Source organism: Ammospiza caudacuta, chromosome 9 (genome assembly GCF_027887145.1).
Source record: "Ammospiza caudacuta isolate bAmmCau1 chromosome 9, bAmmCau1.pri, whole genome shotgun sequence".
Taxonomy (NCBI): domain Eukaryota; kingdom Metazoa; phylum Chordata; class Aves; order Passeriformes; family Passerellidae; genus Ammospiza; species Ammospiza caudacuta.
In genome coordinates this window covers 28,984,910-29,008,645 of record NC_080601.1, presented here as the reverse complement: position 1 = coordinate 29,008,645, position 23,736 = coordinate 28,984,910, and the positions used below count along the sequence as shown (strand labels likewise).

At 41.2% G+C, this 23,736-nt stretch overlaps 1 protein-coding gene across 3 annotated transcripts in view; it reads right to left on the bottom strand.

Moving 5' to 3' along the window:
* Positions 1 to 7,809: 7,809 nt before the first annotated feature.
* Positions 7,810 to 23,736, bottom strand: part of ADD3 (adducin 3) — a 92,043-nt gene continuing 76,116 nt past the window's right edge. For 2 of the 3 annotated variants that reach the window (XM_058810056.1, XM_058810057.1), the window contains 13 exons: positions 21,089 to 21,227; positions 19,519 to 19,670; positions 19,324 to 19,404; positions 18,137 to 18,286; positions 17,149 to 17,292; positions 16,962 to 17,060; positions 15,754 to 15,936; positions 15,258 to 15,515; positions 14,080 to 14,199; positions 12,712 to 12,801; positions 11,891 to 12,011; positions 10,901 to 10,996; positions 7,810 to 10,188 (listed from right to left, as the gene is read on the bottom strand). In XM_058810056.1, coding sequence (XP_058666039.1) covers positions 9,896 to 10,188; positions 10,901 to 10,996; positions 11,891 to 12,011; positions 12,712 to 12,801; positions 14,080 to 14,199; positions 15,258 to 15,515; positions 15,754 to 15,936; positions 16,962 to 17,060; positions 17,149 to 17,292; positions 18,137 to 18,286; positions 19,324 to 19,404; positions 19,519 to 19,670; positions 21,089 to 21,227 — 1,926 coding nt within the window. In that variant the 3' untranslated portion in view covers positions 7,810 to 9,895. The remainder of the gene's footprint in view (positions 10,189 to 10,900; positions 10,997 to 11,890; positions 12,012 to 12,711; positions 12,802 to 14,079; positions 14,200 to 15,257; positions 15,516 to 15,753; positions 15,937 to 16,961; positions 17,061 to 17,148; positions 17,293 to 18,136; positions 18,287 to 19,323; positions 19,405 to 19,518; positions 19,671 to 21,088; positions 21,228 to 23,736) is intronic. The other variant, XM_058810058.1, reaches the window with a different exon arrangement.

Below are 23,736 nucleotides of genomic sequence, written 5' to 3'. Positions count from 1 at the left end.
CCCTGCCTAACCCTGCCCTGCACAGGTTTCACCCGGCCAGACACGGCAGAGGGTAGAGCAAAGGCACAATAAAGACACAAATAGAGAGGTTGGTGTTTTCCACCCGTCTGTCCCAGCTGCCATGCAGGTTGCAGCTGTTTCTCGCCAGTCACGCTGGCCGCAATACTCGTTGGGTTGGTATTTAATTGCCTCTCCCTAACGACGCATTAGGCAGGCTGTAATTTGCTGGCGCTGGCCAAACAATACAGATAAACCCGGTTTGCACACAAAGGCAGCGGAGTGGGGAAGCTCCGCCGGCTCCTTCTGCTCCCCTTTGGAGCTGCTGGCTCCAGACATGGGCGGGATGTGGACAGACAGACGTCTCGGCCTTGGGAGGAGGAAGGGGAATGTCAAACAGCTGGAGACACCCGCCTGCAGTGCGGCCAGCCGGGGTGAAGTCATGAGCACCCACACCGCCAGCAGGGCTGGGCTGCCTGTGCCAGCACAGGGGCTGCCCACGTGCTGCTACAGCTCAGCACATCCCTTTTCCTGGCCTGTCTTTTTCTTCTTCCTGAATTTCAGGTGTCAAGATATTTTAAGACTTCTCTCTCTGCTCTTTTTTAACCTTAGCAGTTAAGACAGGGGAGATGGCAGCTTCACTTCTGCTTGGGAATGACCCTGCTGGATATTAAAACCCAACAGTTTTTTTTAACAAGGGCCATCATAACACCTCTGCTAGCCCTCAGTGTTTCTCAGCAGGTTGGTTTCAGCAGAAGTGGTCGAAAAGGAACAAAAAGGGAAAGCTTCATTCATTCCCATATCTCACCCTGCAGCACCATGATGCTCAGAGCATCCCTGCTCTCTCCAGCTCTGCTTCTACCCCAGGCTCCAGTCAGTGGACTGGTTTCACTCAGATGCTGTGAATATTAGGAGAGAGTTAAAAATTAGCCTGCCCTTGCAATGCAAGTGCTGAAAAAGCAAAACACGCCCTTCCTTGTTCTGGCCCAGGCCACAGACCTGCTTTTATGACCACATGTAATAGAGCACGTATTACATGAGCAATCCCCAATATTGATACAGAGAGAAGGGCAGTTATATAGACCATGGGTGGATTTTAGTGTTCCTTAAATATTTACCCAAAAGATGCTGGTAACCAGAATCGCTGTTATAGGGTTGCAAACTGCCAGCAAGAAGTGTGCTTTAAAATGCCTAGAAATTAAGTATCACCATTAAAATTAATTGGGGAATCACCTCAAATTAAACACTCCAGTATTTTTAGGCTAGTGGAGGTGTGATGCTCTCTGGGCAGCAGTGAATCCTTTGGCTCACCCACTTCATGCTTGGATTTGAAGGAGCCTGACTGCTCTGCCTCACCCTGTAGAGGGAAGACTTGTTTGGGACTGCACCAGGCTCCCATGTCCCATCCCCAGACTGCTCAGCATCCTCCTCCCACTGCTAACATGCTGCACATGCAATAAAACCAGCTGCTTTGCCACCAAGTTGCACATTAACACCCACACCTACAAGATGGGGCAATTTATGGGAAGCTGGCAGATAACCCTGTCCCAGCACTCGGCATCCTGGCACCAGGCACAGGCACTGGTGTCTGCTCCAGCACAGGCTGGGAGGAAGCAAACCAACAACAAAAAGAGGAGCTGTTTGTTTGAAGGCCTCTGGAACAGGAGGAAATCAAGGCTGCGTCAAAATGGGAAAGCACAAAGACAGCAGGGAAACGGGGTTTATTTATAAACTCTGAGAGGATGGCTGTGAACAATAGGGTGGGTGGTTTTTATCCCACCAAGAGAGGGAAGAGGAGTCTGTGTCTGTCAGCCCCCAGCTGAGCAGGATGGGCTGGCTGGAGAGCCTGGCCAAGGGCTCAGGGGGTGCCCAGAGTGTGGCCCCACTGCCATTCCAGAGCTGCACCCTTGGCAGGCAGGGCAGGCATGGGATGTTTCCTGGCTTCCTCCAAGGCTCCACCACACCAAATTCTCTATGTGGGCAATGGCAAAGGGCTGCACAGCACCCCAGTGCATGTTTCTCTGGGGGGTGGGTGGGAGCACCCATCAGTGGGGAGGTTTGGGGTAGGTCCTGTTCCTGTGCAGCAGTGCTCCTGAACATGTTTGGGAGCAGGTGATGTAACAGCAAACCTCACTCCTGCTCATCAGCTCTCCGGGAGCTGCTGGTGACTTACTGCACATCCTTGTTACCATCCTATTGCAAAGCTCCCATACCTTCTCAGTGATTTATCACATGCAGCTCCTCCCAGCACTGACTCCACCATCTTCACAGGACAGCCAACAAACTCCATCTCTCTCCTCACCCAGCTAAGCCACTCTTTTGTAGCACTCATCCTTATTGGACACAGCTGTGGCCCATTAAGGGCAGGCCTGTTCCTAATCTTTGGTGATCAGCCCAGCTGCAACTCCTCAGGTGTGAGATTACCTTCTGCACTATTTTCATACATCCTATCCCTCTACATATCCTCACTTCTGGTGACTTTTGTCTTGTCTGCCAGCACAGTAGAGGTGAGCCATGGCTGGTGGCAAATCCCACCCTGGTGCTGTTTCCCAGGTGTTGGACAGGAGGCAGGAATGGGCAGAGGTTTGGTGCTGTTGGAGCAGCTCCTGTTCACCTGTTACCACCCAAGGGGCCTTTCACCTCTCTGCCTAAGTGATGTTTAGAGAAGCTCAGTTACACTCCCTTGCCATGTTAAATGCACTCTGGCAGCCACAGCTGAGTGAACTGGGGTGGCACAGGCACCAATGAGACTGGCAAGGTAGCTCAGAGACAGGAAATGGACACTGAACCAACAGGGGAGGAAAGGGATGAAGGGAGCCATCAGTAACTTGGCGCTGTCCCTGCTGCCCAAAGTGCAGCACAGGGCATCCAACAGCCCCTGGCTGGCAGGGAGGAGCATCCTTCCCACCACTGGAGCTACCATGGAAATAGCCATCCCAGCCCCTGGCCACAGCACTTTGGTTAACACAGGAGCTAAGAGGTGCTGTCATTCCTTTATGACTGGAGGAATTGCATTGTCTAAATCCCAAAATCCTAAAATCAATTCATAACTGCATCTATCAAATTAAAGGCAGCTGCCAAAAGTGGCACTTGCACATGTGCTCTTGTTGCTCCAAGAGCCTGTCTGGCTTCATGCAGCACAAGCTATTTAATTCATGTCCTGGGCATGGGCTGACACTGGGGAATGCTTCCTGCTTGCCAGACCTCCTCTTCTTATGGGAATATGCCCATACTGGAACTGGAAAGGCAGAAACCAAGCCAACTGGAGCAAGACATTCCAAAATATCTGTTTATAAGAAAACTACTCCAATGCCCAAATATTCTCCCATTAGATTGACAGTGGCAGAGCAAATTCTGCCCAATGTGCTTCTTCCAGGTCATTTGTGAAGTTAGCTCCATTAAATAAATCCAGGAAGAACCAGCTGCTCCAGCTGAAGGTGAATGATCACATGTAAATGACATGCCAGCCAGGAGATCAGGACTTAAATGGATGTGGTTACTTATTAGTTGTAAACACTGTTGAATAAATCTAAATAAACTCTACTTACTTATACAGCATATTCCTAATGTTGGTTGGATGCTGCCAACTTTAAAATAAAACTGAAGTCAAGCGGGGTAAATGTTTTAATGCCTCTGTAGATATAATTAGCATGTGTAATATGTATATACAAATATACATAATATATGTAATTATAGGTATTGGTGTTTGAGAGAGCTGTCTAGCCAGATGGAAAGAGTAACTATTGAAAACACTGCACCTCTGCCTGCTAGAAAGGGGAGGATGCTTATACTCACTGGAATAAGAAATTGGTAGTTCCTGTTCAGGAAAGGGAGCTATTGTCCCACATTCCCATTCTGCTGAGTGGATTTAACAGCCAGCTTCTGTCTTGTCCATCCACTTAAAGAAGGATTGGGGCTGAAAGTGTCCAACATCCAAGGGCAAAGCACTGTGTATAAACTGCAGCTGCTGCAGTGTGTTCAGAGTTTTCTGTAGGTCCTTTTTGGCACCCAGCAAAGGTACAACTCAGGAGATGAGGTGGCTTTGGTCCCTTGGAGCACCTCTGAGGTGCTCAGCACCTGTCTGGGTACATGTCTGCCCCACATGGCCGTTGTGCAGGGACCTGAAGTGTCCCTGAGCTTTAGTGCCGCTGTGCCAAACACCAGCTCAAGAGACAAGCTCAGGCAGGTCCCCACACTGCCATTAACACTCAGAGACCCTGCCCATGGCATGTTTATTAGGGATCAGTTAGCTGCTCTCAACAGCCTGGACACAGAAATTCAGCCATCTGCAGCAACCTCTCCTTTTCCACCCCAGTGAGGGCATGGAGGAGAGGGAAGGGCCTGGGCTGACAGGATTCCAATGAGAAATTCAGCCCCTGCAAGGTCCTCAAGCACAGCTCAAAATGCTCATGTTGGGGGCTGCATTTCCCCCCTGTAGTTCAGGGATTACTTGGCTCTCACTGCATGAAGCTGAGGGCTCAACAACTTGCTCCTCTGCAGCTCTCTCTGGCATGGCTAAGTGCTCAGCCTTTCTGTAAAAGCCAGGCCATTAAGTTAAGCAGCTCACTTGAGCGGATGTTTGAACTTTCTGTACCTTTGGGAGGAGAGGGATGAGAGCTGTGCCTGGGAGGTCAGAGAGCAGCCAGCAGCTGACATGCCAAAGGTCACAGCCAGCACCAGCTGGCAATGTCAGCCAGGGCTGGGAGCGGTCAGGACCATGCCCAGGAACACGTCACCACCCCAGAGAATTTCACTTGCTCCTTATAGAGTTCAACCACTCACTATCCTGATAACCCAGGGCACAAGTTTTGTTTTTACAAATAACATTTGCAAATTAAAAATTTGCAAAAGCTCCAGCAGAGTCCAGAGACACGCAGTTGTATTGAGTTACCACTGCAAATGTGAAAGGAAACGCACCTGGAATTCAGGATGTGGGAGCAGGTGAGACAGAAGGGTGCGGGGACCTTTGGCACCAGGGCTCTTCCACTGGGTCTCCTGTGACTTCTGCCCCACCCTTCAGAACCACTGAGAACTCTCTGGCCTGTGGGTAAGGTTGATAGAGAGAAAATGCTGAACAAATGGATATTATTCTGCTTAGTGGAGTGAGTTAACAAGTTCAAAAAAACTTCAACATTCTTAGCTGGTTGCAAAAGGATGGAGGGGAGAGGAGGAGCCTTGCCTCCCTGACAAAGCCTGCTCCATTGCTGGATTTTGAAATGAATCAATATAGAAAATGAGTCCGGCAGCCAGATGTCTGCTTTCATCTCTCTGCACTGGAACTGGAATAAAGCCACAAAATCTCCACCAAAAATACCTTCTTTGAAAGCGCTTTGTCGGTGGCTTTGCGACTGCGGGGAGGGAACAAAGGCAGCAAACGCGAGGGTCTGATGCCACCTAAAGGCCGCTTGAATTCTCACCTCCCAGAGGCTCTGCTTGACTTTGGAACTCTCAGCCACAATTTCAGAGTGTGAACTCTTGTTCAACCTCCAGTTCCCGTCATCAGGCTTTGTTTAGTTTGCGTTTAAGTTGATCAAACTTGACTGAAGCTGTCCATGCTGTGTGCTGCTCCACGTGAAAACTGCATGTACTGCTGGCACATGTAAAAAGTACAGCTGTCACACCCCAACACTTCCAAAGGACAAGGCTGTACAAAAATACAAGTTTTTTTCATATTGTAATCTGTCAATCTTTTCTCTTGGAAACTTAAATTATTTCTAGCTTTGCAATTGAGATTAGAAACTGTGGCGAAGGGCTGAGCAATGTTTATATTGAGGATGGGCTTTCTACTGTTCCCCCAGGAGTCTGTGCAAGTTTGGCCCAGCTGCAAGTCTCTGGCAGAGCAGTTCCTGCAGGCTGTGGGACAGGCAGCAAGCCAGAAGTGCCCACCTTCACTGGATGCTGTCCTGGTGCTCCCAGTGTGCTGCTGCGCCCATGGCAATGCCCACGGCCAGGCTGGCCCCGCTCCAGCTGCCCACACACACACACACAGCTAGGCAGCTCCTGGCCACGGCCTTCCAGAGCCCTGCACCTCTGGGAACACCCTGGGTCTTTGAAAGGACAAACACCAACCCACACAGCAGCCCCATGGGTGAGGGATGTGCTTCCCTGCCAGCGCGCAGAAAGGAAGGGAGAGAACATCGGTGCTCACGTCAGAAGTTTCCATCAGACCCACGTGCACAGCATGGGACACTGGGCCCTTTCTCACTGCCCTTGGATACACCACAGCATATCCTGTTTTGAGAAGTTTCCATGGGCTCAAATAGTGAAAACTCAACAGTTTTGCAAACTAGATATGCAGAAAATAGAAAATCATCAACTACCTGCCCCAGAGATGACAGCAATTTCTGCCATGTGCTCAACAGTGTGTAATGGTCTCAACTGGCAAGGCAGGAAAATATGAGTCAAAATGGTCTATTAGAGCCCTAACCATGACATTATTCTGTCTCCTTGTGCCATCTAAAGCCTGACACAGCTCATTCTGCAGATTCTGCAAAATCTGCTTTGCCATGTAACACTTATCTCCAGAACAGCTGGAAGTCTGTGAAAGACAACAACAGGCCATCACCTGGATGTACAGCTTTATCAATCCTTTTTAATGTTCTTGCTTGGTAGCTTGCATGCAATTCCTCACAGTAAACACTGCTTCTCTCTATTGCTCTCTCTTGGGTTAAGCAGTCTAATGACAATAATTATTTCCTATCATATTAATGATCCATTTTGAAGCTTATCTGTCCAAGGGCTCCTACTTCCCAAAACTTAAGTTTTAATGTTTATTATGCCTTATTATAATGTTTATTATACAAACAGGCATCCTTTATTTCTACTTTATTTCCATGCTGTGGCTTGCAGAATCTCAGATCCTTCAAGTAACACTGTGAAGGAGTAAGATTTAAGTGAAAATGAAGGGTCTGATGTGGTTTGTAGACTCATGGGAATAAAAAGAACCTGAAGAAGTAAATTATGTATGCCCTTGGCCTTACAGTGGACACTCCTCTGGGTGGATACAGTGTTTACTTACACATTAGTGCAGCACTAAAAAGATTGTAGATGGTTCTGCAGACAAATTATAGTCAGAAAAATACTAAAATCTTGGTCAAGATTTATTTAAAATGCTAAACCAAAATTATTCTACGACATAGGGACCAAGTTCATCAAACTGTCACCAGACTCAGAGGACTGAATTTTGCCTTTCTTGTAAACAGAAACAAAAGGCTGATTTGTGGAAGAACAAGGAAAATAAACATTGTGCAGTCCTTAAAGACATTTCACAGAGTTGATACAGCTACAAAAACAAAACACCGCAACTCCTGCAGCTTCACAGGCTCCAACATACACCATATGTTGGCAGGGCGTGACACAGATACCTTCAAATAACTTTGCATTAAGCTTTTTCTATAAGGAAACCTTTGTTTTACTAATAATTAAAAAGGGCAATTTCTTTGAGCTATTTTCTTGCTCTGTACCTACTCAGCACTAAAACCACCCCAGCCCCTCATGTCACCTGTGATGCCATGGTACTGCAGAGCAGGAGGCAGCCCAGGATGGGCAAGAACTGACCCCCCTGGGCTCAGAACAACTGCCTGGCAGTGCCCTGCTTTTTACCAAGGGCCTGTCCTCTTTACAGCACCTGTGACAGAGACAAAAGCTGTTCAACACAAGATCAGGTCATTTTCTTGCAGAGTTCTCAGGATAAGCACAAGCAAGAAGCCCTCTCCAGAATACATTCTTGAGAAGCAGCGTGCAAAATCAAAGCATCTTCTCTAAAAGCAAGAGATGTAAGTGCATAAACAAAAGGCTGCTATATGAAATCCATCTATTTAAAATACTGTTTATTTGTGATTTAACATTAATTAGCATTACATCTATGAGCAATTTCAGATAACATTTATATATTTTCCACAGGACACAAGAGTTGGCTGGCTCATTCTTTATGCCAAAGCAAGTAAATAGAGGCATTAGCAAAAGGTGCAAATAGTTCACGGTTGCATTTTAAAAAATATTTATGCACATTGCATTCATTTAGATATATTTTTAAAAAAGTTATGAAAAGCGTAGTTCACAGGTTACTGTTTCTACATATGTTGTAATACAACACAAATAATGTAGAACATAAAAAAACAAAGTAAGCAACTGAAAGTTTCCACTATGATTAAAAACACTGATTCCAGTATTTAGTGACAGCTAGAAAATTGTTTCCAGGATCCATTCCAACATTGCATTATCACACTTACACGGTCAAAGCTAACCAGCCCCCAAACATGCTATAATCAACATTTTTGCATGCCAAACCACTCTCCAGCCATATTTAACAATTATATATTGTATAATATTTCAACCGGTAATTTGGGAATCACATGGATCTTAAAAGATGTACTTCCTATTGGATGACTGATTTACAGACATTTGACACAGCGAAGAAACCCCTATGTTAATCTCTATGTTTAGTTTGTATTTACAATACAGTAAAAGTACTAAAATGACAACACAAGTAAAAATGAGTAAGTGGCAGTACCACCCTTACCCATGGCACTAGGCGCTGATTTGCTCTGGGTTCATCCAAAGGACAACACAGATTCACGAGACCCTTTTACAACTTGAATGAAACTGAAGAAAAAAACCCAAAGTGTTGCACTCTGCATGAATCCATACAAATTATTTAAAACATCTAATATGGAAATGTCACTCTGCTGATTTAATAAAAATATCCCGCAATCCGTATCATATATTTAAAAAAAATAATCACCGAACTTTTACTTTCTTTGTCTCCTCCTATTTCCCTACTATTTCACTTTCCCTTTTAACATTTTTGTTTCCTTCATTTGGTTATGTTAAGAGATTATTTTTCTTCATTCATTAGCAATACCATGAGAGAGAAAAAGAACAACCCACAAATAATTTTTAAACATGAATCCAGTTCAATTTTATATGCTTTTATCCTTTGATTTTGAAGTCCCTGGATTCCTGAATTATATTTAAGTATACTCTAAACCAAGCATTCTTAAATACACTCTAACTATTAAATGCTTGGTTCACATGCTTATAATACCTTTATACTGAATGGTATACAAACATTTGAACATATAAAATCTTCTTTTTGTTTTGTCAGTTAAACTAAATTATCAATGTTAAGTGTATAAAATCCCCCTTCTTGAAAAATAAGGGTTTCCCCCGCCCCAACTGATAGAATAAAAAAGAAGTCTTCAAAAATTATATTTCACTAAAATGAAATATTTGGCAAAAAAGTTATTGAATAATGGAAATCTTTAGACATTTTGTATAATTCCAAATAAACTTTCTCTTACACAGTTTTTCCCCTGGTATTATGTGCCAGTGTATATTATTTCTATATGAGCTAATCTTAAAAAAGATGTAAAGGTGTGCTGTTAATACGTACCCACTCAAATAGGGGTACAGAAACATAAAATATATGGTCAAAAACCACAATACAAAAATGTATGATCTGGTTTCCAAATGAGACAGCAGTTTTAAAAAGTCATATGATCACTCAACAGCAACTTTAATAAAGACTTTAACTGTACTGAAAATTTTCAGGTCTGCAAAATACTCTGAGCAGAACTGGCTGCTGCATACTGTGATGGCATTTGACCTTGCTATGATGGTAATTGAGCACCTGCCAGTGTAGTTCTACATGAAACTAATCAATGTTTCCAACCCTCATAGCAATTTTGGACACAGCTAAGTGAGAGATGAATTAATTTGCAATTAACATGAAAGGTTTTCTTGTGTCTCTTTGTTTGGTTTCTTTAAAGCAAAACCTCTTCCAGTTTCTACTTGTTTAGGTTAAAAGTCCAGTTTACTGCACACCCCTAACACTACGCTGTTAATGGTCAACTTAAAGGTTTAAAATGTGCAATGTCTCCTCACCACAGAACTGCACTTATGCTTCCACCTTCTCCTTCTTTTTACTCTTTTTCAGGAAGGATGGGGTGCGGAATTTCTTCTTTTTCTTTGAAGGGGATTTGGAAGGTGACCCTTCAGGGGACAGAGCCTCTTCTATCTTTTCAGAGCCTTTAATGGTAATCTCCACACTCTCCACAGTACTCAACTGACTGACCCTCCTGGTGAGATCCTCTTCCATGTCATGTGCATCTTCCTTCCCGTTCACCACCACAACTGGCATCTCCACAGATATTAGGTTGGCATTCTGGGTGTAGAAATCCTCATGATTTTCTGAAAGAGCAAATGATTCTGCAATTATTTATGTACACTTTCATGCAAAAAAACCCAGTGTTGAGACACAGCCTGAGAGTCTGGACTGTGATCCAAAGAATGAAACCCAAAGTGCTTAGATGTGGTTTTTTCCCCTTTATCCACAATCTTAGTTGCTGTAAGCAGACAACACAGTCAAAATGTCATTAAGGGAAAATGGGCTGAAAAATTTAACCTTATCTCTGCCAGGTGCATACACAGCTCAAGCTGTATAGAGTATGTACAAATACAGTCTACACAGCATACACAGCCTCAAGCACAGTGAGAATTACATGTTCCTGCAAGAGACTGATTTATGAAAACACAGCCAATCCATATAGAAGGCATTGGAGAATGTGCCTTTTAAAACGCCTACTCAGACTTCTAGAAAAGTCTTAGGCAAAGTTTTTTTTACTAAAAAAAACATTTTTAGTAAAATCAAATATAATATCTGTTTGCTCCACCTGGTTAATATCTAAGTTTCAGCACGCCCTGAGTTGTTTTCTGTTTATGAGAATATTGTATTAGAAAAAATTGGGAAAAAATAGTTTTCTGGACAGAATACCACCCAAACTTTTCAAAAGAGGGCTTCTTTTGACTCAGTTGACTTCATGCAAGTGTAAAAGTGCAGCAGAAGAGTCGAGGACTTGGGTTATTGGAGCCCTTGGCATCAAACAGAAATTGCATGGAATACCTTCTAATCTTTCTGGGACATTTTGCGGGGATTGAGTTTGTGACTGAATTTGTGACACAGATGAACCGTCATCTGAGAATAATTCCTGTTCAGCATCTGCAGGACAAGATGTGAGTTAGTAGCCAAGCAAAAGTGAAAATCAAGCAAGAGTGTCAGTGTTAATGCTACAAGATTTACAGGTCTGCTACAGCTTTGTGTTGCTCATGCTGACAACAACACAAAATTACAATAAACAACTGAAACTCTAAAGAATTATTGATTTGTTTTATCTGATAAAAATTGGTATATATTAGTTCCTTATTAGAAAGCATTAAAAAAGGTGGCAGGACTGCATTCCAAGCCCCATGGTTTTATCTTGTCACAGTCTGCTGGTACAGTAAGCAATTACACTATGTCCTGAGTGTGACAAAGTTGTTTTATTACACAGTATTAGTGAAGAAGAATTCACAGTAAGTGCTATTGTTAAAAATTAAAATCAACTCTGAATTAGTAATTCTCTATGGAACAGTAGTATTGGAAGAAGATATGAAAAGTGAAAGTAGATGAGACTTGCACACTGAGAGAACAGAAGTAAAATTAGAGAAGCCAGGGCCAAACATCTCAGTAAACTTTTGCTCAGTTGGGCACAGACTTGGATACTTGATCTAACTTTGGTATCAGCTCTGAGGAGGAGCTGGATTAAGATGACCTTTGTGGACTCTTCCACCTTAAGTTATTCTATGATTCTGACACAAAAATTCATTATGGTTAATTGTGCTTTAGTCAACCCCATTTCTCTGCAAACCTTTAATGCTTTAATTTCAGCACTAACTAAAATAAAAGAACGAACCACATTCAACAAAAGAATTCTACCACCTCAAGGAATGATTAGCCCTAAGCTAGTTGCCAGCAGTATATGCTAATAATTACCATGTACACATTTTTTACAATAGATATTTTCAGGCTTATTATTAAAATGTAAACCCCAGCAACTCAAACCACACTGCTGACCTTCCAAGCCCTGCTGCTTGCGCTCAATGGTTTTCTTGTACTCTTCCAGTTCCTTTTCGGTGAGGTGGCTGAACGGGTTGGGCGGTGCTGGCGGCGCGTGCTCATCATCAAACTGCACTGGCTGGGAAGAGAAAGCCACAGAATTTAACAGTTAAAAAATATGAAGCAACAAGCAAAAGTTCAGGTATTTTTTTTTTTGGCCAAAGTTTGATGACAAAGTTTTGGCAGGGAATACAGAATTAAAACACAGATGTACTAACTGTTGGGTAGCTGGAAACTCTAGAATTCCGATTCACTACAGTATTTTGGATAATCTTACTAGGGATATCTATAGTGTTTGGAATATATTCTATTCAAGAAAAGATTAATATGGCCAGGTAAGAAAGTGGAAACCCTCTCTCCCAATAAGAAGCCTGTTTCTAATGAACGCTGCCTTTCACATTGTCACATCCCACCTTTTTAACTCAGCTACTTCTTGGACTCAATTGTTATCTTTAGCATCACTTCCACAGACTAATGAAGGCTATTTTTGGCCCTATGCATTCCAAAGTTCTTCCTCTCTCACTTAAATGAGCTTAGACAAGGATCCTACTTCATTAACATTAATGGTGGCAAACTTAACACGCACATCTTAATTTGAAAGTAACTTTTTAAACCTTTAAAATGAAACATGAATAAGATGTATCACACCTCAACAACTGGAATTAAAATAATCAGTTCTAACAAAACATTCAGAACAAAAATGGCCCAAGCTGACATTTGAAAGACAGGCAGCCAAATAACCTGAACAGCTGTAAATTAGTTAATTATGTTGTACTCACTGAACTTGGCTTTTTATCCACTACAATCCCTGCGAGCAGCTGAGACTGAGGTCCTGCTGTCTTTAGGTCATATCGGTTTTGCTCCCTTATCTATAGAGAGAAAACAAACCAGGTTAGAAGAAGATATTTCTCTTTCACAAACCCTATGCCAATCAGCTTTGCAAAGCCACTAACACAGGCAGCAGTGGATGGCTGGAGAGTCAAGCTGTGTGCTGCTGCACCTAAAAATGAAGAACTCTTCTTCCACCTCTGAATACACAGCATATGTTGTTTGGCTCTTTCAGTACTCACAAATATTTACCCCAGTCCCAGTTCTTGCACTTCATGCAAGCCAACATTTAGAAATAAGCTCCCAGGAACAGCCCCTGAGCTGTCCTCTCCCCCTCATAAAGGATGCATGTTCAGCTACTGGAGGAAACTCTGTGGTCACAAAGGTTGGTAAAGTTTTTCCTTCTGTGAATAGTTGATTGTTTTCCCTAAACTAACAGCCCTAGCTTCTAATTGTCAGAGCTTAAGAGATTGACAGATAGATATAAATACCAATATAGATCATATTAAGAAAATCCTACAGCAGAGAATTAGTAATAAACTCTCTGTGAGCCAGTGACATGCATGAATTTAAAAATCATTGCCTTGGACTTGTCTTATTAATCTCTGGATGATTAGAGGGTGCCTTTCCAGTTCTGAGGAAGGGAGTGGCTCCTTCTAACTCCACTTCAGTCCCCAAGGACACTGATACAGTGCTTTCCAAGAAAGAAAAAGATATGCAATCCAATGAAAAGTGTCCTGAATATCTGTTAATATAGTTATTCTGAGGGTGGAGTATTTGGCCAGTCTGATAATCAGTGTCTTTCATGCTGGAAGGGAAAGGCAGAGAGATATTTCTGTTTACAGAGAGATCCAACAATAATCTCTCATTTTCTTTTTTTTTTTTACTGCCATTAGAAATTCCAGCTTAACAAGCACTAGGCAAATTAAAACAGAACAGAACAAGATTAGAGTCTGAGATTGAATCATGCTGCAGATGATGCACAGCAATTCTGCTGGTGTTGACACCTAATTATCTACTAAATAAAATGCTAAATAACAGGGACTACCATTCCCAATCTATCATTTCCAGAGTTAACACTCATCTTTCATCAGACTATTACACTCAAGATTTAAATATATAAATATTGCATATGTATCTACAGATTTTATGTATATCACACATTTAAATACATGTTTTTGGTGCCAAAAATCACATATCGTGTAAGAACCTTCTTAATAAAATCAAAACATTTGAAAATGTTATTTTACAGCTCTGCTGAATCATTACTTGAACACATAATTTTATTTGGAAATGTTACAATTTTCAGTTCATTTTACCTTATTTCTCTTTTCCAACACTTCACTTGGGTTTGTGTTTAGAGGAACAAATTGGTTTGGATCTTCAATTTTGATTGGCGTTCCTCCACTAGTCTTAGAGGAGTCATCAGCTTTCATCCACTTAAAAAGGGAAAAAAAAAAGACAGAAGCTAAAATACCCAGTATGGTAGAAAGGAACAATTCTCTATGTTGTTTTTCTGTTAAAGAAGAGATATCAAGAAAGGACTTTCTGACTTTATTTTCAATTCCACATGACACCTAAAAAAATAACCCCAATTCCTTTACAGGTTTGTGTGTTTGCCCAAGAGGATTTAAGTTGCCTTGAACATGACTACTTTTTGTAAATACTGACATATATTCCTGAAAAATCCAGTGTTAGCTGTGTATTAATGATGCTGTATTTAGAAAGGATCACACTTTCTAGTAACTGACATGTAGATCCAGAGCAACCAGCAACCAGCTTCCATCTCTGCTGACCACACATTGACTACAGTTTTTTTCCCTTCTCAGGCAGGGTTCTGAGGGTTTTTTTCCCCAGCTCAAGTTTAGAAACCTGCCAGCCTGCCAGCAGGAGGAGATGATGCTTTTACAGTTGTACTGGGAGCAGCTGAGGAGCATTAACACGCTCTGCAGTCCCACGAGGGCCACCTCTCTGCAGGCAGGAAAAGAAGTGTAAGCATCTTGCTGAGCTGCAGGGGGGGGAAAATCTTCATCATCATTGAAAGCCTGTAGCACGAACAGACCTTTCAAAAGCTGTTTTCAGTAGGCTCACAAATAGAAAGAGGACAGCAAGAAATGAATTAGAGCTTGTGTCTCCCTCATAAGAAAGAAGAACAACCCACGGTTGACTTAAAGCCTATCTATATTTGGTGGATAACTAATAGCACAAGAAGAAGTGGTAGAAAAACTGTTTTCTACTTCAGGAATAAGAAGAGATGGTTAGAACTGTGAAAATAATCGTTAAATTTTATCATAAAGTGTTACTCTTGCAGTCAACCCCTCTCTCCTTAAAGAGAGGAGACCCTTAGCACCAATGTCATTAAGGCTCTGAAAAGCCTATTTTAATATGCTCAATAAACTTATTTGCTAATCCTAGTCAAGATTTCATCATATAAACCATGCATAACTTACTTTCAAGTAGGGTAAAACCAAAGAGACTGTCCAACACATCAACCTACCGTGATCTTAGTCCTGGGACTGGTTTCCCCATTCCAGGACTCCTCAGGCACATTCACTTTCAAGTATGTGTTTGGAGAGTTCAGCCATCTTGTCTTCTCTCTCTGTTGCCTCTGTGCAAGGAATTTCAGTGGGGAAAGTGGGACTGAATCATCTTCAAAGGAAAAGGCAGTCACAGTGGCTGGGATCTCAACATCACTCTTATGTCTGGGTTTTTCCCTGACTAATGGTTGCCTATAGGCATAGCCAGTTCTGTATCCCTGTGGAGGGGAAAAATAAGAAAAGAATGTTTAAAAAATTAAAGATTTTTATTATTAAGTAAAACGCACTACATATTTGTAAGATGGTGGGACAAAACTGAAGCTCAAAGCATTATAAATCTTATTAAGACAGGATACTGCTGTCAGAAACAGTATGACTAAAAAATTATTTGCTTTACAAAAGCTAATCCTACACTCAAAACCTTACAGGACTACAGCACCAGCAACGTGCTCTCACCAGGTTGTCCAGCATCCTCATGAGTGCTTCAAATTCTTGCTCCCCAACTTTCCATTTTTGTTGTGAAGCCATATTAACTCCACCTCCTCCCATTGCTGCCACGGCGTGTGTGGAAGGCTTGAACTTCTGCAGATCCAGTAGTAGGAGATTGTCTATCCCACCTGCTCCAGCCAATGCATGAACCTGGACACATCAACGAGTGTATTTGTGAAAAAACTTTTGTATTCTCTGCTTTTTTGAATTTGCAGCAAGAAGTTGCTTAAATACATGCTGTGGTTACTTCTCAGGCTGTTTTTCTACTGTCCAAAAATTGCATTAAAATACACAGCAAGTGACTGCTACAGAAAACATTATATCATCTGCTATTAATTGCACTTTAAAAGGGGTAGACTGAAACACTTGCTTTCAGAGTACCTTACAAACATCTTTCTGCATCACAAGATTAAAAATTTTTCATTTTTCTCACTGTTTCAAAATGAAAGAGTGTCTGAACTCAAAATGAATGGTAGGGCAAGGAAGGAGAGGAATGGGAATCTGCCATTTGCACATCCAAATGCCTTTTAGGGAGGACAGGATCACTGGGGAATAAGAACAAAGTGATGAAGTTTCTGGGGACGAGCCTAAAACTTATGAAAGGTGAGAACACTTTCAGTGGTCTCTCTTCACATATAATAGGTAATATCAGGATACCTAACCAGCTAAAGTTAGACAGAATGGAAACACTGAATTTGTGATTCAAGTTATTTTTAAATATGCCACCCACTAGCATTGCTCTAAAGACCTTCTTTTAATTTGGTTTCACAAGTCTGAGATCACAGAAGAAGCTTCTTTTCTTGTAACAACATTCAGCCTCAGTAAAGGAGCTGGATCTTAAGTCCCACTTCCCCATGCAGTGAGTACCAGCAAATCTATCATCTGACAGATTCCCTGCATGAGGCTCACTCTGCACAGCATGGAACAAAACCTTCTGTACCCTTTGGAGTGTAACACCACTGAGACTGTGTCAGTGTTCCTAGAGTGAGTATTTGTGCCATTCCCTCGGTGATTCCCTGATCACTCCAGTCTCTCTTTGACCAGGTATACAGGATTACTGTATATATTCCACAACTCCAAAACTGTGTGATGGAAGAGGAATTCCCATCTGGGGTACAATCTGTAACTCTGCAGCATAAGTGTTTGAAATGAAACACAGATAAATTCTCACTCACCTGTGTTTCACAGGCCAGTTGCACATTGAAAATATAGTGGAATGCTTCTTCCAGTGTCTCTCCTAGTGTTACCACACCATGGTTTCTCAAAACTAATACCTAGTAAATGAAGACACTAATGTTAAATGGTAGAAAGTGGAGCAGGACATGAAAATTGTTTAGGGAGAGCACAAATGAAGTTGAATACCTTGCAACTGGGTCCAAGAACTTTTTGAAGCTGAATTCTCTCTTCCTGTTCATCAAGAGATCCCTGGTAGTTGTAATAAGCAACATCACCCAGAATCAGAGCCTCTTGGGATATGGGAAGGATGCCACACTTCATAGAAGAAACCTGTTTCATGAAAATGAAATGCTGGTAACTAGGGAAAAATGGAACTCTTAAAACTCACATCTCAACCACCCAAGCCTTTGCAGGGTGTACTTTGTTAGAAAAGAGACAAACTCCATAGGGAGAGCTTAGAAACAATCCCTCCACCAGTCTAATTTGCAATAGGATGACAGAGATGCTGTCACCCAGTCTAGGCACATATTTATTGGAGGAAATTTTTGTGAATTTTATTCATGCTTAATTCTCATCTTACTTAATGGTTTATCCTTCTTTCTCACATTTATTACTTCAAAAAGCTAGTATAAAAGAAATTATTCATTCCTTTATAATTTGTCTGTAGCCAAGAAATGTGTATATATGTATATACATATATACATTTCAAGATAAAATAGTAAGAATTTAGTTATTTCAAACCAATTCTTTCAGGCCTGCTTATATTTTTAGCATTATTATCCAGACAATTTAAAGTTTATGTTAACTATAACATTTAAATACTGAGGTAAATCCAAACTGAGTGTAACAACTAATCAAACCACTTAAAAATGGAGCTGCATAATGCAAATGAAGATGATTTATACAGCACATTATATTATCTAGGATGCTATAAATGAAGCCTATGTAAACTATTTGCTTTACAACCTCCTCAACCTCAGTATAATAATCTCTGAGCATCAATTTATTCTGATGCCATTCCACTGTGGTGGCCTAGCCCTCTCTCATGCTTTTATGAGAGAGGGCTGGGCAGAGTTGATATTAAAACCAAAATGAAATTACTGTGAGGAGAAATATGCCCTAAGTTCACAAGGCAAAGGTGTTTTCTGTCATTCTGTGCCCAAGGAAGACTTACAGCAGCTGTGGCAGGGGTGTGGATGTGTATGACACATCTGACGTCGGGGCGGGTGGAGTAGATGGCCACGTGCGGACTGAAGCCCACACTGTCAATACTGAGAGCTGTGCTTCCCTGGTCCACGACATCTCCTAGGATGTTCACCTTGACCTGAAAAAGGTAAACAGACAAATGACACTCAGAAAGGTTGTGGCAACTTCAGTTATCTAGAAAATAGCCTTCCTTTCTTATTTAGCACCAAATTTCCCCCCACACACTCAAGGCTCAGAGCACAAAAAGTAGGAGAGCAGCCATGAATGTGTGTGTCAATAAACCACCCTGCTCTACTTGCCCTTGACAGCTGCTGGAAGCTCAGACATGGAAGAAGTAAGGATCAGACCCTGATACAACATATATTCTACTCCAGCCTAGCTGACCTTTCCTTGTTTCTGACTTTCAAAAATGCATTCCATTAACATTTCCTACATTTTAAATATGAAGATAACTCAGAGCCTGAGAAATTTCCAGTAAGAATATTCAGTGCACAAGGATTCATTGGAACATTAAAATAGTAATTCCTGGATCAACAAAAATCTACAGGGTCATGTGTCACGGTATTTTGGTTCTCTATTTGCTGTAATAGTATCAACCTCATTTTGGTATATCCCTTTCACCTTGAGTCAGTCTCTTTACAGATATGCACTGACATGAAGAGCATATGGCAGGTTCTACACCAAAAGATGTGTGATTTAGCAGCTACCACTGCCTAAATACCAGCCTGTAACTTCACCCAGCTCATTTACTGGGCCTGGGGAAGATTATTTGACTTTATCAGCTCACTTCCAAAGGTAAGAGGTGACTCTGATAACACTACTCCTACAGAGTCATTTCACATGTGTTGCCACACTCCCAGGTTATAAAAGGCTACACTGAGGTGTAGCTGAGTTTCATCAGACAGGAACACAAAACTTTGCTGCTCCACATGGAAGCTGGAGACAAAGAAACAGAAAGTAAAACTAAACCCAAGAAGAAATACTGGCAACAAAGGCTGCTATTATCTATGCAGTTAATCAGCTTTTCATCTGGTGGGTAAATATTAAAAAACCCCAAACAACAGCATAATTACAGAAGTCCATTTAAGCAGCCACAAAAGTATTTTAGAAAACAGGATGAGCCTTGTTGGTTATTACAGCAGGTGAATCACATACCAAATTAGAAGCTGAAGCTTCAGAAAAAGACAGCCCTCTTGGAATAATTAGAATGTGGTCATGTTCTTTGCTTACTCTTACCTGCAAAGGAGACAGGAAATGGATTACTGATCTAATTTACATTATTCAGAGGGAAAAATAATTTGAATGAATAGGTGAGATTCTAAGTAAGTTTTTTTTCTCTGAAATACTTACTGTGATATAGGTATTTGGCAAATGTGCCCACCCAAACAAGTCAGCCAATCTGTACAAACTGGCTAACTTGCAACGAGTGAGTTTTTCTCCCTTAACAAATGAGGAGGTGTCTACCCCAGGTAGGTCATTGATGGGTGTAATCATTCCATGGCCTGAAAAACAGACAAAAACAGATGATGGCCAGTTGGACAATTAAATGTATTTCCAGCTATGCCATGATCTTCCAGATGCAGTGTATTTAAATGGCTAGCAAAGCAGTACCAGCATTTATGAGACTGGATAAAGGTTTTCCTGAGCTGTCTCCTGAATCAATATCCTACACAGGACTGGTACTGGGCTCTAAGACATTTGTCACTAATGAAGTATTTTTATACTTCTTTACTATTTTAAACTTTGAGGTTTGTTTTTGTTACAGGAGCAGATTCCTTGTAGACTTCTAACACTAGCAAAACTAATTTGAAGAGATATCTCAAGTCTTAGCACTTCAATTCAGCCCTAATGAAGAAATTAGGATTAGTGCAAGAGTTCTCAAACCCTTAGACAGAAGGTATCACCTCTTAACAGAGAAATCATCAACATCAATTTCTGTCTTTGACTTGTGACTACACAAACATACCCCTCTCCCCTTCACAAATGCACAACAGCCTTCTGAAAGCTCACAACCTTTGTTCAGAGGGAAAGTTAAGATCAAAAGAGCTAAAAGTCATTTTGGTTTTCAGGAAAAGAAGTGTGCACTTTGAGATCTGTCCCCATTGTCCCTGGCAAACACAGCAGAGACAACAGTGGGACTCAGAGTCTCAGTAACCAACCAGAGACGTGAACACGAGGCTATTTGGGCTCTCTGTTCTCTTCCACTCGTTTTGTTAAATAAACCCTGAAGTACCATTTTGGGACCAAATCTCCAAAGATGATGAATGCTGACAGCTGCCACTGTGCTTCAGGCTTGTAAGCTCCCATATGATGTCCACCCACAGAACTTAAATTGACTTGAATGTCTCAGTGCTTCATGACTTGGAAAGAACTTGGGTGTTAACTGCGAGATCCCAGTGACATCTTTACAAGTAGAGCGCAGACTAGGAGCTGTTCTTAACTGTGGGAGCTGTTTATCTGATAATTCAGTTTGCCAGGGGATTCTCCCCACCTCAGAGTTCTTGGGATTTTTTTAGCAACAATCTATATGCAAGAGTAGAAAAATAAAGAAACTAAATGGTAATGTATTTCACATCTCAGTTTATATTCATGTTGAACTCCTAACAGAAACAGAGCACAACATTTTGTTCCCTATGTCAGTTCAACTTTTATTAACAAATTATAGAATAACTGAGTTTGAGGATTCCAAACATTTTGGATATCATTATACAAGTCAAAGAATTTGAGAGAATGAAGCCTAAAAAGGCAAGTTAAGGCCACCATCTGTACTACTTCACAGCTGAAGCAAGCTCTGACAGAATTTTTATTCAAGGAAAGAGGAGATTCCAGCACTCCTAAGCCCTGGTAACAATTAAAAAAAAAAAAAAAACAAAAAAAAAAAAAAAAAAAAAAAAAAGCAGTTTATGTATAATTCACTTACTGAGTGAAGATGAGGAAAAACCTGTAAAAGTGCTCCCTGTAATGTACTCAGCAATCTGCTGTAATGCAAGCAGTCCAGTGGGGTTATTGCCCTTCTTCATCTGTTCTTGAATAAGGCATTCCAGATCTTCTCTAAAAGCCTGTAGAAACATTTGAAAAACATCAAGGAAACCCAGCCTTGATAACCTTATTTCTATTATAGGTGGGGCTGCTAGTTTTGCCTCTTATTAATGTTACATGAAACTTCCCCACAGAATTTGTTTTTAGCTGTTTTAACTTTGCCAGACTTAATCATCTGACCTAAACTTTGCATGCTAGGTACTGGCAATTTGTGGGGCAGAAAGGAGGAGTTTGGTCACAGAGGATTTACTATTTCCCAGTACACAACAAGATAAAATGTATTTTTTTTTAATTATTGAACTCATTTTTATCAGTAATTATTGTCCATATTTTGGAAGAGATACTTGAAATTCGATCAGGATGTGTTGCTTTCTGTGCTGAATATTTTTTTATAATATAATCCCTCAGAAAACCCATTCAAATTTGATAAAGTTATAAACAACTGGAAAACTGGAGCTTATCCACGCTCAAGTAATATCACAGACATGCAAAAACTAGAAGGAATGCTATCTCCTCTCTATTTTTCCGTCCCCAAAGGGAAAAACCCTTCCTTCTTTTTCTGAATAAAGTGATTGCAAGCCCAAGAGATAAACTCTTGCAGAATATATAATGAAAAAGTTTTCATAGTATTATTAAATTTAATATACTATGCACTGTGGACAAAGCCTGTTCTTTTGAGATGATAAACAGATTATTCCCTATCTACAACAAACCCCTGTCCTAGGACCACTACAGTCCTGACGTTCCTAGACTCAATAAATTCTGTTCCTTCAAACTTACAGGTTACATTTTCTAGCCCTCTCATTACTTCTTGGCAGCATCATGCAGCTTTTCCCCAACCTTGCAGTACCCAAAGCTGCACATAACACGAGCTGAGGTGGATTGTGAACACTCCTGGTTCCTTCCAAAAAGACATTTGGTGTCTTTACCACGCAGCTGGCTCCCATTATAACTCCAGACTATTCCCTGTAAGTAATTGCTCCTTTCAGTTTGCCTTCCTTGGCAGAGCACTCGCTCTCAATTAAAGAAAGAAAACAGTTCTGTATGACAAATGTAATTTCTTCACTGAATTTTAATTCAGTCCTTCAAAACACCCACTCTGCTGGGCAAAATCCACCAATCCCTGGGGTCTGTTCACCAACAGGTTTTGATTTGTAGGAGAGAGTGCTACTGAACCCCACAAAGACATGCTCAAGACTCTGCTTGATACAGCCTCCTCAGCTGCACAGTTGAATCTCCAGGACTCCTAATTACCAACTTTTCAGATATCCATGCTCTCCTTAGAATAATTAGTCAGGATCATGTTTGTACCTGAGACTTGCTAGATTTTCCAAAGTAAAGCCTCTAAAAATTCCCCCTGACTGGCTCTGAATGGATCTGCTGCACAGATCTCTCAGTGCAGTCCAGAATATTCACGTGGCACCCCCCCAACAGCTGAAGAACCTCTCACCAGCCTGAAGATGAACAAGCAAAGTCAGATTTTTCTCTTTTGTGGCTGCTGTTGGTATGGTCTATGCAGCAGGAGAAAGGAGCAGATGAGGAAAAGTAAAGGAAAAACTACAGAACTGAGAGAGGAAAAAAACCTAACTGGGGGAGAGAAGTGGAGGACAGGGAGCAATGGCCATAAACTGAAATGTGCAAAACTCCAGCTCAACATGAGGAAGAACTTTAGATCAAGGGTAGCAGAGAACTGGACTAGGCTGCCCAGTTTTCTGCATTATATTAAATTATTCCTCCTTCACTCCAACAAGGACTAATAAAAAGATCTGCAAAAACATTAATAGTAAACTCTTATTAGTCATATTCAGATTTCTGGAGTTTTTTTTTAACCTGTACAATTAATGTTACTTCCATAGCAGAAAAAAAGGTAATGTAATATATTTTGGGAAATTTTTGAAAGAAAATTTTTTAAGTTATTGCATATTGTATTTTTAATTCTTCTGCTTTTTGGTCATGCTATTTTCCTTCTTCTGAGCTTAACACCTTAATGCTAGCAGTAGTATGCTACACATTTGCTGAGACTACTACAAATGAGGATTTAGTGTTGTATCAACAGCTCTGTTAAACCAAGCAAGCAGTTTCCCTTAAAAACAGTTTTAGAAATAAGAGAAGATAGGTAAGAGGCAGGAAAGTAGCAAATACGGAGATTTGGGATGAGTTGTAAAGCAGGTGAGAAAATGGATGAAGTGCACAAAGTCAGGTATGCAATTTATCCACAGGCCAGTGCATAATGATGTTTGCTAGCAGCCTTCAGCCTGCCACATGGGTATCTATGAATATTCCACTACATTTCATCCACTGCTACAGACTTCTGAAACTTGGAACTGTATATCCTTATGTAACACATGTGCTAACACAACCTTCCTCCATTTCTGATTATCCCAGTGGGCTCCTATGAAGGGCACCACCTTCTTGTGGTCAACAATTTACCTTTAATAAGAGCCATTAAATGAATGATATTTATTGGATATTTATTTCACTGTACAAGACTGATTTCTGTAAAACCACCAGCTTGCAGGGCTCTGATTC